Genomic DNA, 14,781 nt, shown 5'->3' with positions numbered 1-14,781 from the left:
CTGCCCAATCTAGGCATGCAGCATTCATTTGATATTTATTGACTTGTGTCTTTATTCTATGGACTCCCTATGGGCAGGAGATTTAGCGCAACAGGTTGGGTCCACCCCCAATGGGTGGGGTTCTCCACCATCAGTCACTATTTAAGGAAATGCCCTATAGACTTGCCTGCAGCCTGATCTTAGGGAGTCTTTTCCAGTTGAGGTCCCCTCTTCTCACATCTAGCTTATGTCAAGTTGATATAAAACCAGCCAGGACATTACTTGTACTGTACCTATAAAATACATTGTTCTGCACGTCACTGATGCTGTAAGACTCTTGGGGAGCCTTAGCTTACCGGAGACCCCCTAAGTGAACCATGCAGAGACGTGAATCGATGCAAAAAAACAAGAGGAATTTTAATGATTCAATGCATTGGGGTCATCCTGCACCCAAAGGAGAGGCAGCCACCCTGGGCAGCCCATTTGGTCAGTTTTTATACAATTTTAGGGGTAGACTAGAGAAATGGCGACTAGGCACGATGTGATTGACAGAACAGTGTGACTTTTAAACCGATTGGTCTTTGGGGAATGAGGTGCCAAGGACCTCTCTTGTCTGTAGGTGGCAAGGGTTGGTTGTATCTACATGCTCTGGGCCTTCACCATCCTCTGGTGGGTTCCTTTCCATGTGGTCTGAGGAATGTTAATCAGCCTTTCCCTTCCTCCTCTGACCAAGGAATGTTAATCCAGCAAGTTTCCTCTGACCCAGGAATGTTAATTAGACTCTCCCATGGGAGTTGAGGTGGGGCTGGAAATGTTCCAAAGTTCATCATCAATGCATGCTGTTTCCAGCTCTTCTTGATTATTTTTTTGTTTTCAAAATAGGGTTTCTCTGTTTAGCCCTCGCTATCCTAGAACTCCCTCTGTAGACCAGGCTGGCCTCGAACTCACATAGATCTGCCTGCCTCTGCCTCCTGAGTTCTAGAACTAGAGGTGACTCTTACTCTGCAAGTAGCCTTATTCATTTCTCACGGTTTATTTCTAGTTTTAAATTATGTGTATATAAGCGTCCTTGTGTGGGTATGTGCGTAAGAAGCTAGGTGTTGCTAAGTGCATATGAAGGCAATGAATCTGGGACCGGAGTTACAGGCATTTGTGGGTTGCCTAACACAGGTACTGGGATTCAAACTCAGGTTCTCTGCTAAAGCAGTATATGCTCTTAACTCCCGAGCCTTCTGTGTCCTGCTCAGCTGCACCTTAGAGCTTGCAGCATCCTCCTGGACTTCATCAGGCTCAGCCCTGAACCCTGAGCACTGGGGCAGCTCAATTTTGCAGAAGAGCAAAGCACAGCAAAGGTTTATCATCACTCAAGCGGCCAGCTGCCCCGCCTGCCAGACGGAGTCACTACTGCACTATCTGAGCAAATCATGGGCCCTATGGTACACGACTGGGCAGTAAGTCTAAATAAACTTGGTTTTGTTTTTGTTTTGTTTCCACCCACTACCAAGCGCCTAAGTTTGTTCTTTACTGTTATTTTGCCTTTCAGAGTCCAAAATTCTGAAGGCAGTGTTTGAAAAGTAGAGTAAGGTGAAATAAATGGTTTGGAGTTTGGGTCGAATTCTAACTGTAGGGTTTGAGCAAAAAATGGCCAGTGCATATGGTGATTTTTCAAAAGGACTCCAAACCCTCATGCACAGCTGTTCCTTGGGACTGAAGGGTTTGGAGCAGGTCTGAATCTGGGAAGACAAGAAAGAAGAAGCATTTGAGGAACCCTTCCATCCTATGTTGATAGGGATATGTTGGAGGGAACCCTGAAGTCTAGGCCCTGGTCAGTTCTTTGCTTTGTCACTTTGTGGGCGCTGGAACAGCCAGATGATGCCTTCATCGTGCAGATGCTTCCAGACCGTTCTCTCTAACTTAAAGTCATGGTTTATGTAAAAGATGAGCCGTTTCCATGATCTGTCATAGTAGTGGTCAGAGAAGCGCTCATGGCCCTCAGTGATGAAGCCATAGGCGCTCACCTGCAGAAAAAGGAGGAGGAGCTGGGACCAGAGGGGCTGCCTCGTGGAGGTGGGGAAGTCTGTCCATTTATCCTGGTCCTGTCCCTAGGGCTCTGGATGCAGGTCACATGGCTGTACATGCTCACTCCCACGCCTGTCAGAGGTGGGCAGCCTCACCTTGTCACAGAGATGAAGGGCTGTAAGCAGCAGGAGTGCTCCAGTGGTGGGGCGGTATATTCTCCATCGGGCAGTGTCCAGGGTCTTTGACCTCAGAAACCTGTTCAAAATACCCAGGTTCCCAACTGTCAGGAGCCAGCAAAGGAGGAGAGGCCCACGGACCCTCTGTGAGCTTCCTACCCTTACCTGTTCTTCATGTAACGGAGAAAGTCTGGGTGCAGCAGCAAGTATCTATCCAAGTCCAAGGCATCCCGGAAGGCTTCCTGGGGTCGATGCCTGTGGCCAGAGATGGATCCCTCAGGCACTGTTCTCTTACCTGGCGCATTGGAGGCCAAGTCATGGTCATGCTGTGAGGTGTGACCACTACCCCATCCCCAGGTGGCACAGAGGCAGTCCCCCTGACTAACCCTTTTAAAGTCAGTCACTCACTGCTCAGTCTGGCCAGGGTTTCAGGGACAGGAGGAGGGAAGTGGGTACCTGAACCAGGAAAGTTTGGTGTTTGCCATGGTCTGATTCAAAAACATAGCTTCCAGCCACTCATAGTCTCGGGTACCTTCCAGGAAGTGTAGATATCGGACATCCTGAAGACCAAGGACAGCAAGTGGTCCAGGAGAACTGCCTTGAGGAGCCTGGGCTGAGGGTGGCCCTCCTCTCACTCGCAACTGTCCCCTGGCTCTCCCATGGCCTGAGTGACTGTTGTCACTGCTCTTGCCCACATGTGAACAGAGCTTGTGATGAGCCATGTTCCATCCATACACAAGGCACTCATACCTCTTCCCTGATCAGGGACTGTGAAGCCACGCCCAAATGCACTCATTGGTCTCTCATATCCAGGGGCTGTATGGCCACACCCATTCCTCTTTCTCACCTTCCCCAGAGGCACATGTTGGAAACCTCGACTACCCAAAGTGAGGATAGACTGGGTCAGGGAGAAGGCAGTGAAGCCATAGAAGGATGTGCGGGTCCCCACATCCTGTTCATATCCTTTGATAACGGCTCCACTCAGTCTGTAGAGAAAGATCAAAGCAGATGATGTGAATGGAGGAGAGACATTTTTGTGGAGGCATGTGAGAAAGATGAAGCAGGGCAGCAGGTGTTGTAGACACTCCATTTTCTAGATAAGATAGGGGACATGTCTTAGGGTTTTATAGCTGTGAAGAGACACTGTGACCACTATGCTACCCTTATAAAGGAAAACATTTAATTGTTGCTGGCTTACATTTTGAGAGGTTTAGTCCATCACCATCATGGCAGAGAATATGGTGGATCACAGGCAGGCATGGTGCTGGAGGAGCTGAGACTGCTACATCTTGATCCACTGGCAGCAGAAGGAGACCATGTGCCACACTGGACAGAGCTTGAGCATAGACTTCCAAGCCTACCCCTACAGTGACAGACTTCCTCCAACAAGGCCACACCTCCTAACCGGGCCACTGCCCATGGGCCAAGCATTCACCTGGATGGGTCTATGAGAGCCAGTCCTATTCAAACCCCCACAGGACACTCATCAGGTCTCCCATGATAGCCCGTATCTACAGAGAACCGAGGGAGAACATACCTGAAAACATAGTCATGACTGTCTATCTCTTGGCCCATACGTGAATCATTCAGGATGCCCCCATTGCCCACTACAGCACAGGTGATGCACGTGAAGTACCCGGTGGGGAGGCTTGCCAGGAGGAGCTGCTGCTGGGGAACCGGAGGGAAGCGGGTCACCACCTTCTGTACCACTGGAACAGACCAAGGCTCCATTCAGAGCCCAGAAAGGAGGCCAACCCAAGACAGGAAGCCAGCCACACTCTGCCCTGAAGTAAGGACTCACGGGACTGATTGAGCTCCATGAAGCCAAATGGTGGTGCAAAGTGTTCTAGTCGGTTCCACTCGCTCTGGGTGAAGCATCCAGAGTCCAGGAACAGATTGATGTTGGGCAGAAAGATATTCTGTAGCCATGGTGACTTGGAGGCCTTGATCTTCACAGAGTCTGGGCAGGTCTATGTGCAGCAAGACATGTAAAGTTGAAGCAATGGGGTGGCTCAGGAAACCATCAGCCAGGGGCTGGGTGAGCTCCATTACACACAGGCTGGGCTGGGGAGTGCAGTTTGCAAGTTCCTGTGTGGAGAGCTTTTGGGGCTGCTTGACAGGAATCTGACATTGGCCAAGGACAAGGAAATGGGCTTTAGCAGGAATCTGACATTGGGCCATGACAGGGAAGTAAATTCAGGCAGGAATCTAATTTTAGGCTAAAACAGAGACATCATTTCAGTCAGGAATCGAGGCTAGAACAAAGAAGTAGGCCTCAGGCATGAATATGACTGGGGGCTAGGACAGGGAAGGAGGCTCAGATACTTTTTCTTCCTCATGAGCTCTTAGACACAGTGATCAAGAGAGAGTGGTCATGGGAGTGATCATGGGACTTTGTTTATTGCCTTGTTTGTTCCTTGACTATTTGCAGCTATTGTATTGCTGGTTCCTCAACCTTGAACTGATGTAAATACTTGCATGTAATTAAAATGGCTTAAAAGAAAATGGGGGAGGGGAGGCTGGTGAGTTGGCTCAGCAGTTAAGAATACTGGCTGCTCTTCCAGAGGTCCTGAGTTCAATTCCCAGCAACCACATGGTGGCTCACAACCATCTGTAATGAGATCTGATGTGTTTGAAGACAAATCACCCATGTACATAAAAATAAAAGTATTTTAAAAGAAAATTGGGAAAAAATAAACCCACCTCAGCCTTCAGTCTCAGAACTGGCTGGGTCATGTTGTAACATTGTCTAATCTTCTCTTTTCCTTTAATCCTCACTCCTGCATGGGAGAACCTGTTGACTGACTGAGCACCTTGGTCATTCCTGCCCCCTATTCTCCTTTCACTCTGGTCCTCAGGGTCTGACTTCCTATCTCTCCATGTCTGGATCCATCTTGGTCCTAGAAAACGGGTCCCCTCAGCTCCTAAGCAGATACACTTGGCAATTCTGACAGCCACATGTGCATGCTCTGTTCTGTTGGGACATGGCCCTGTCCTGTGTGTATATACAAGTAGGTTAGAGTATCTCCATCAAGGCAGGGCTGAGAAGGATTAGGGAGGGGACATGGGGATGAGTGCTTGCAACTTTTCTCAAGCCTGGAGGATAGTGAAGGTTCCTGAGTGGGCTTTCCAGGATGGCAGTGTTCCTGGGAGCGGGGCAGCTGGGCACTAGGTTGTGTCTTCTTGTCTGCTACTCCCATGACTATAGAATCAGGAATCACATACTGGACCCCATTTCTGGGCACACTCCCTTCCCACAGAATGTTGTCCACCCCAGGCCTCCTTCAAGGATTCCCAGACAAATCCCTTCCAGCCTCACCTTTCTGAGTTGTCCAGACCTTGATTCTGGACCTGTCTTCCCCTCCCTAACTTTGGCAGTTATAAGAAGGAAGGATGGGCCAATAGCAAGTGTCAGGCCAAGTACAGGAAGGGTCAAGGTTATGACTAAAAGCTGAGCACAGGAGGAAAGGGCTGCTTGGGTTGGTGGTTCAGTGCAGAATCATGGCGAAGGTCCAGACTCACCGTCTGTAGGCTGCCCACATCCAAGCTATAGTCCTCCTCAAAATCCCACCGAGGCTCAGACTTGAAGTTGGAGGCCTTTAGCATTTGGCTTTTCTGTGTGGTGGGGTGTGGGAAAGAGGCAGGGGATGAGGTAGCCTGGACCACTTTCTTCTTGGCTGGGACAGATCCTGTGGCCATTGGTGTCTTCCTTGTTGACAGTGCTGCTGTAGCTCTCCATAGGTTGTGCAGATGTTTTGGAACAGATGTCTTTGCAGCAGGCTCTGCCTTGCTCTGAGGATTCTCTGGCACTGGCCTCATGGGCTCCAACTTCTGCTTCTCCTCCCCCTGTCCTCGGGCTGCCTGTCTCTTCTGTTTCTTCAGGTCCACCTCCTTAGTCCTGACAGAGGTTGTCTCCTTGTTGTGAACTCTGGGTGGCAGTGTCATGATGGGTCCTTGAGGTTTGGCTTTTTGTGGAATCTCCTGCTGACTTGATTCATTGTTCTGTATAAACTGGTACCTGGACAGAGAACACTTGATGAAGGCTGGATGTTACATAAGGGGCCACAAACATCACTAGCAGGCTGAGGAGATGGCTCAGTGGGTAGGAGTGTTGACTCTGCAAGGATGAGCACCGGGGTTTGAATCCTCAGCTTCCATGTTAAAAAACAAAACAATGCCCCACAAATACAGGCACGCACGTGTCTGCAAGCCCACGCTTTCCTGCTTTATCCTCCACGTTATTTCATGAGACAGAGTTTCTCACTGAACCTGATGCTCACTGACTTGGGTAGAGAGGTTGGCCAACTAAACCCCACAGGTCTTCTGCCTCTGAACATCAGGATTACAGGCTCATGCCTGTTGGTGCTAAGACTGAAACTTAGGTCCTCACGTTTGTGCACCAATAACTTTACCATCTGCATATGTCTTACATAGAAACATAATCAATCTAAGAAGTCCCATAGTTCTTGGGCTCTGGTCTGCTTTGTACCCCATGAATCTCACATTCCTGAGTGGATCCTGGCTTGTTACCTCCTTAGACTGCAGTATCCCTCCTTGCTGATGTGGCCTCTGGACATCACAGAAATCCTCCTGTCACCATGATCTTCTGGCATGCCCCTTACTTGCTGAAACTATCCCTCTTTCTTCTGTAACAACCATCCAGCTTAACCTCATTACTAATAACAACTGCAAACTAATAAACACACAAGTCTCTCAGACTCCAGCTATATGTCTTGCTCTCCTCTGTCAGACTCTGTATCTCTTGAGAGCTCATCAGAAAGAGTGGAGTAAAACTGGCACCCAGGGCCCCAATCCCTGTGTTCTGCAGGCCCTAGGTTGAGCAGGACCAGTATTGACCTTTATGGATCTCATATTCATCATTGTTGAAAAGTTATGCAAACATCCGTCTTATCCAGTTGTAAAGATCGAAGTCACCCACAGAATGACTCCAGTTGTAAATTGATGTGTCATAAAAGACGGAGTAGCCACCTTCACAATGAGCCTCATAAAGCAAGGTAAACCTTTCACAGCTTCGTTTCAGCATTTTAAATTTTATTAAATCTTCTCTGTGTGTCAGTGTAGGTGTACGTGTACGCGCATATGCTCATATGTGCAACTGGTCATGTGTACATCTCCTTATGTGTGTTGTATGTGCTCATGTATGCATATGCTCATGTGTGTGCATGTGTGTGCATATATGCACATATGTGCATATAGTCATGTGTGTGCATCTGCTCATGTGTATATATATAATCATGTGTGTGCATGTAATCATGTGTGAATGTAATCATGTATGTGCATGTGTTCATGTGTATACATTTTATCATGTGTGGGCATGTAATCATGTGTGAATGTGCTCATGTGTGTGCATGTGCTTATGTGTGCAAGTGGTCATGTGTACATGTGCTTATGTGTGTTGTATGTGCTCATGTGTGCATATGCTCATGTGTGTGCATGTGTGTACACATATGCATGTGTGTACATATGGTCATGAGTGTGCATGTGCTCATGTGTGTACATATAGTCATGTGTGAATGTGCTCATGTGTGAATGTGGTCATGTGTGTGCATGTACTCATGTGTGTGTATGCATGTGGAGACCAGAGATTGGCCTCTAGTGTCTTAGAAGCCTTCTTTTGTGCTTTTTGAGACAGAGTCTATCATGGGCTTGGAGCTTACTCAGTAAGCTTGGCTGGCCATTCATCCTCAAGGATCTACCTGTCTGCCTCTCCAGCACTGGGATTGTGAGCTCTCCCCACCATGCCTGGATTTTACATGAGTGCTGGAATCAAACTCACATCCTCATGCTTGTGTGCCAAGTACTTGACTGACTGAGCCATCTCCCCAGTCCCTCCAAAGCTTAGCCTTCCTTTTTGAGTCAGGGTTCTAAGTGGTGATGGCTGACTTCAGACTCAAGATCCACTAACCACAGTGCTTGATGTCATGGCCTGCTCCAGTCCACTTGTCATTGCTATCTGGTTTTTACTGGTTTTTATTGCTTCCCTTCTCCTGTCCCTGCAGCAGCACAGTGACCCCTCCAAGTGTAAAACCTGTGGTCTCCTTTGTGCCTGCTCTTCCTCCCACCACTCTTTTACAATATCTCTTGAAGTTCACTTCTTTCCTGTCCCGGATCCTCCCTGGACATCAGTGGTGGAAGCTTCCTCCTTCAGCACTTTCTGCCAGAGTTAACTACTTAGGCAATCTCTCCACCCCCTGCCCTTGATTATCTCACTGGATGGTCTACATCCTCACCTTCTTAAAGCTGCCTTTCTGCCCTAAATGTCCTTTGCTACCATACCCTGGCCCCACCTTTCTCCTGGGCAAGCAGGAAAGCCCTTCACTGTGGCATGCGACTTCCCCATTGAGGAAAACTCATGGATTGTCCCTGTCAGGGTGTTCTCTATAGACTCCTCCTTCCCTGTAGGCCATTTACTGGTCACTCAGCCAATTGCATATCATTTTTGAAACTTTCCACAGATCCTTCTAGACTCCCTCTCTTCCAGAGACCCCTCTCCATGGCAATTGTTCCCTCTGTCAATCAGTTGGAAGTTAATTATATGCAATGTATTAAACATACTTCATGTTACAGTCACTTCAGCTGATTAAAACTCATTCTAGTTTTGAGTGGTAGTGCATGCCTATAATCCCAGCACTTGGGAGGCTAAGGCAGAAGGATCGATGGGTCTGAGGCTCTCCTGGGTTACATACTGAGACACTGTGTGTCTGCCTATGTTCAGTCTACCGTCTATCTATCTATCTATCTATCTATCTATCATCTATCTATCTATCTATCTATCTATCTATCTATCTAAATCTATCATCTACCTATCTTGCAAGGGGGAAGCCCCAACTGGGTCTTCTTTCTTGTGGTTTTTCTTGAGGCAGCGAAGGGGGAAGAGTGTTGTTGGAGGGTAAGACTTTGTCTTACAAGATATTTAGGGTTGCTGTATAATAATAAAAAGTTTAGTTATCTAAGTCTAAGTTACTGTGCCACTGTAGCTGACCTGCCTTCTGTGATTCCCTGAGGCCACAAACTGCAGTTTCTGCCACTTAGCAGCTCATCCTAAAAGCAGCAAAGGATTAAGTAAACAGCCTTTGTTCTATCTCAGCAGGAACTTCTGGGCTCTAACTTTCAGCCTGTTAGAAGTCACAGGAAGAAAAATGGACAGGTTTAAAAGTGATTATAGTGTTTATTACTAAGTTGTAAAAAGTTTCCTTTGGAAAAAATGTTTCCTATTAAAGCTATCTAAGAAGGGGAAACGCAGAAGAATCCTAAGGGGGGCAAGGGAAAAATTCCTCGAACTTGGGAAAGGGGAAAAATTCTTCTAAGTGGGCAAAGGGGAAAAAATTCTTCTCTTCCTCTCTTTGTCCTCAGTACTTCTACATTTTTCAGAATTCATGATCACATGTTAAAAAATTCATCACAAGTTCACACAAAAATAAAATCATAAATTGTAATAGATGTTTACAACAGAGAATGTTTACATGCATATCCATTAGGAGTAATTATCTGGCTAAATGCCTATCACCTGTCAAAGCTCCAAAGGTTTAGTGAAAGTTGAAAACAATAACTACGTTATTAGTAAAGTTTTATGTAGATAAACCCAGTCAATATTCTATGTTCTGTCCTATTGCCTATAATAAATCTTTAGTTCCCTTTTTATGACCTTTGGTTAAATGTTTTACAACCTCTTGAAATGTGCTCATTGTAGGAGAAAGTCTGGTTTCTGTCTAAGAGCAATTACCAGCCGTTACACCAGAGAATGACAGAGATCTCATTGTAATTTTAACATCAGAAAGGGACCTAATAAGAGTCACACTATAAAATGGCTTAATTATCACTGATATAATTTTAGGAATATTTATAGGATCATCATTAACACTTAAGAAGTCATCTATTTGTCTACATAGTATCACTACAAGACAGTACACCTTCGTAGATCTGTAGCGATCCTCTCAAAGGGGTGGGCTGATACCTAGTGATTATTATATATGTTTAATAATAATAGGAAAAACATATTAACAGCAGAAATCTTTGCTAAAATGAATTCTCTTAGGTTCTTGCCTACAAGACCAAATCTGTTGTGGATTAATCCAAAGCAAACTATCTCAGGAAGATCACCTGGTAATTATTAACTTGTCTTTTTATGGCTTCTGACACTATCTAATATATCTGTAAATGTATCAACCTATCTATAAATCTCTGTATCTGTCTGTCTATCTGTAAGTCTATCTATGTATCTATGAATCTATCTATCTATCTATCTATCTATCTATCTATCTATCTATCTATCCATCCGTCCTTCTATCCACTCCCTTTTTTTTTTTCCAGTGCTGGAATCAAATCCAGGGCCTCATAGATGCTGGACAAGTTCTCTACCACTGAGCCACACCTCCTCCCCAGCTCTTTCTCCTTCTCCAAGCCTTTCTTCAGGTTATATACTTCACAACCTGCTTGCTCTGAGGTTAAGTCACCTTGTGGGATGTCCCAGCTCTTGCTGACATGGTCTCAACAGTCAAAACCTGAGGTTTTCCTGGGGAAAGCCTGCCACTCTGCAGAACCCCTGAGTCCTTTTCAGGATCCTGTCCCGCACTGCTCTGACAACATCATTGTCCACAGACACATATCTGAAAGTGTGTGTTCCACTCCTTGACTCCCGGTGAAGGAGGAGCCCCTGTCCCACAGCTACCTAGGCCATGAAGACCCGGGACAGAACAGCACAGTTCTGTGTTCTTCCCATGTGTTACACAATGGACAGCTGCCTTGACATTCAGCCTTCAGAAGAATCTAGACAGCAATGGGCACCAAGCTGTTAACTCAGAGGCATGTGGCATTGACTGTGTGTGGGGACCTGCAGTGATTGTCATGGAGGCCACTCCTACTTGAAATTTCTTTCTAGCATCTCTAGAGTCCTTGAACCCCCTCCCATATCCCCATTTTGTTCCAGGGATGCCCTGACACTGTGACAGCCATTCTCATCTGAAATGAACACTTGAAACTGATCTCTAAAGTGACATAGACAGACAGACAGACAGACAGACAGACAGACAGACAGACAGACAGACAAGATTGCTGGGTGTAGGTGTATAGACCTGTAATCCTGGTTCTTGGTAAGCAGAGGCCAGCAGATCTCTGTGAGTCTGAGGCTAGCCTGATCTGCATAGCAAATTCCAGGACAGACAGGGATACACAGAGAGACTTTGTCTCAGAGTCTCAAAAGACACAAACACATCTCCTTACTGTAAGAAGGAACCAAACTGAAGATGGTTTGAAGAAAACCTCCATTTTGAGTAGGGGTCAAATAAACTTTTAGTCCCAAGACCTCCCTGGATAACTGACATCATGTTTGCAGAAAGACTCATGCAAATGGATAATGTACATCCTGTTGGCAAGTTGAGACATGAATGCTTGGCAGGTTGCCCTGCCAGAGTTGAATAACCCAACCAATGGGAACAGGATAAGTGAAGCATCCCTCAATCCTGATTGGTGGGAAAACGTGGCACAGATGATTGTAGTTTTGGAGCTTACAAACTTTGTACCATTCTGGCAGGGGGTCACAGCTCAGCTCCTGCGTCTCTTCTGCATCCCTGACCACAGTAGTGGTCTGAGCACAATACAGTCTTGCCATCTGCTTAAATACTTACTAAAATAGCCTTCAAATACAAAGGTTACACTGGGGGTAGCTTCCCTTGTGCTGTAAATACACAGTCAGCCCCTGAGTCTGCACTGTTGTCCCTGACTGGTCAGGTTTTGCTGCCTAATTTAAATAAAGATCTTACTTTGCTGGACTTTGTGCATGCTTGGGTTGATTTAGATGATCAGACCCTAACAATATCACAAGCAACAATAAATACCTTCTAAATGAACCAAAGGACTGAGACATTAGCAGGAGACATAGAGGAAGTTGTGCATATTTAGGGGGAGTGTTGAACCAACTTTCCTCTCAAGTCACAATGTAATGAGCATAAAGAAAAGGCACAGAAGTTGACCTTCGGATCCTCCTGCCTCTGCCGCTCAAGTGCTGAGATGTGCCATCATCCTAGTTTGATATCAGGAATCAGACTTTTTCATGCTGGGCAAGCACTCCACCTACTTGGCCTTTGGTTAAGACCAATTTCTCTGTACTTTCCCCCCATTTTGTTGGAGAATGAATGCATTGTTTTCAAATGTCAAGAGCAAAAACAAAACAAAAACAAAACAAAACAAAAAAAAAACCTTTTTCCCCGTGTCTGCTTCCCTGCTGGAGATGTGCTAAATGTTCCAGAAGTTCTTTTGGAGCACTCACGAGGGGGCACAGATCCAGAGGCTCCCCTTCATCCCCACCGGTGGGCAGTCTTGACTTTTGTGACTCACTTTTCAGGGTGTGAAGGCCTCTGAGACATGGGAAGCCCACAGCCAGGTCTGTGCTCTGGGTCTTGGGGAGTCCTGTAAGAGCCAGCACTTCCTCTGCCCTAGTACTCACCAGCCCCTGGGGGTAACTTCCCTTGTGCTGTCTGCCTGCCCTCTGCAGACTCAGTCCATGGGACCCCAACTCCTGCCTGCTTCCCATCCCATCCCACCAACTCTGCTTGCCGTTTTGTACAAGCCTCCTGGTATCCCTGGCACCTTGGTCAACACCACCAGCTCCTTTCAGGTTCTTTATGAGACTCTTGACCTTAACACCCATGGAACCCATAGGTGGCTCGCAGTTCCCCAGGCATCCCCTCAGGTGTCTTTTCTGGAAGTCACGGGATTGGCATCTTACCTGGAATCCTTTGTGCTTGGCTCCTTAACGACGGAGAGCAGAATACAGATTAGTGTCAGCACAGCCAGAAACAGGATACCTTGCCTCTGAGAAAGTCTTCTATGACACCTCTTCATGGTGGATGGCTGGTCCCTGAAAGCACGTATGATGAGAGCAAGCCTCTGGAAGCAGCAGTTTGATAGCTTCCTCATTCAGGTGAGGGTGAGGGATGTTGCGCGCGCCTCCCGTGTCCCCTCCGCCCTCGAACAAGGACACGTGAGACAGTATTTGGGTAGTTACCACAGCGAGGGTTTAATCTGTATCAGCAGACGTGAAGAACGTGGAAGGGGCAAAGACAAGAAGAGGCACAGCTTAAATACACCCTAGAGTGACGTATTCACTTCTGATCGGCTGTACACTCATCACCCCATATTACGACCCGGGATGGGCAGTGACTTTTGGCGCGCTTTTGCCTTTTTGCACCTGCAGCAGTTAGTTGATTACTAATGGAGAGGACACGATGTCCGTGCCATCTTGGAATGGCGAATGTACTGTGGCTCCCAACAGAGGGAGCCCTGCCCTTTAGGGTGGCACTGAGCTGTTCAAGAAAGAGGTAGACCTTCTGTTCATACAGGTTTTACATCTCATGGGAACGACCCTAGGTACAGTTGCCATTTAGGGTCAAATTTGTTAGCTTCTCAGAAATTGTGACTGGAACATCACCAGAAATCTGTGTGTCTGAGACTTGCTGTCAGGGCCAATGGACAGCTTCACAAAAGAGGTGGCTGTAGAGTTTTGAGGGAAAGGCATGGTGGGTAAAACACTTGCTGCACAACCATGAGGGCCTATGTTGATTTTCCCAGCCCCTGTGCCAAGCCAGTCATGGTAGCACATGTCTGTAATTCTATTAATTCTAGTAATTCTGTGGCAGGATGGGAGATGGAGACAGAAGACTCCAAGAACCTCACAGGCCGGCTAGCTTCATGTATGCAGTGCAGAAGGGGCCCTGTCTCAGACAATGTGGAAGCTGACACACGCACAGAACAACACACCTCGATGACGACTTCTTCCAATGCTGGCACCTACAATTGAGTCCCTAATCCATCCTCCTGCTGGTTTGTCCTGGTGGGCAGATGCAGTGCACAGTGGATAGGCACTTTTTTACCCCAGCATCCATCTGACTAAACAGTCTCTCTCCTCCCCCCTGTCAGACCCAATGGCAAGCTGTGATGTTTATTAGCATGTCAAAGTGCATGCTGGCCTCCAGGCTCTCTAAGTATCATAAGTATATGCTCCAGCATCCATGCTGGCACACTCACTCTTTTCAGCACTTCTCAAAGTTGGGGGGAACAAGTGGACAGAGGGATAGGGAGTGTGAGGGTCTGAGAGGGTGGAGATGCACTATATTTCTCCAGCTCCTGTGTTTCCTGTTCTCCAGCTTCTCTTTCTAAACAGCCCTAAAATTTCAGATATAAGCCCCCTTTTGTCTTAAACTTTTGGCTCTCTCCCTCTCTTCTTTTCTTCTTCTCCTCCTCCTCCTCCTCCTCCTCCTCTTCCTCCTCCTATCCTTCTCCTTCTCTTCCTTCTCTTCCTCTTTTCCCTCCCCTCCCATCCACCTCCCTCATCCTCTTCCTCCCCCTCTCTCTTTATCTATTCTTTCCGATTCTCACTCATGCAGTCAAATCCCACTCACTTCCCTGTCTTTCCATATCCACCCTAACCTCCTCCAAATTAAAACAAGCAAAATCTCCATATGGAAGCTACACTATGTTCCACAGTGTAACCTTTTTCCCAAATAGCTTTCTTTGCAAATGTTTATTGCAAAGGGCCTTTGGTCTGGTTTGAGATCTCTAGGCTCTGCTACACTGCCAATACTGGATCCTC

The 14,781-nt window shown here is 46.9% G+C and overlaps 1 protein-coding gene across 1 annotated transcript; it reads right to left on the bottom strand.

Annotated features, from left to right (window-relative positions):
- Positions 1–438: 438 nt before the first annotated feature.
- Positions 439–13,047, bottom strand: LOC117711073 (alpha-N-acetylgalactosaminide alpha-2,6-sialyltransferase 1-like). The gene is made up of 9 exons (XM_034506475.2): positions 12,919–13,047; positions 5,697–6,192; positions 3,976–4,144; positions 3,712–3,883; positions 3,022–3,160; positions 2,631–2,734; positions 2,340–2,429; positions 2,154–2,253; positions 439–1,997 (listed from the first exon to the last, which is right to left on the bottom strand). Exons 1-9 carry the CDS (start codon positions 13,032–13,034, stop codon positions 1,806–1,808), a joined length of 1,578 nt encoding a protein of 525 aa, XP_034362366.1. The 5' UTR covers positions 13,035–13,047; the 3' UTR covers positions 439–1,805.
- Positions 13,048–14,781: the final 1,734 nt, after the last annotated feature.

Source organism: Arvicanthis niloticus, chromosome 6, assembly GCF_011762505.2.
Source record: "Arvicanthis niloticus isolate mArvNil1 chromosome 6, mArvNil1.pat.X, whole genome shotgun sequence".
Taxonomy (NCBI): domain Eukaryota; kingdom Metazoa; phylum Chordata; class Mammalia; order Rodentia; family Muridae; genus Arvicanthis; species Arvicanthis niloticus.
The sequence above is the reverse complement of the archived record's forward strand: the minus strand, read 5'-3'. Positions and strand labels throughout refer to the sequence as shown.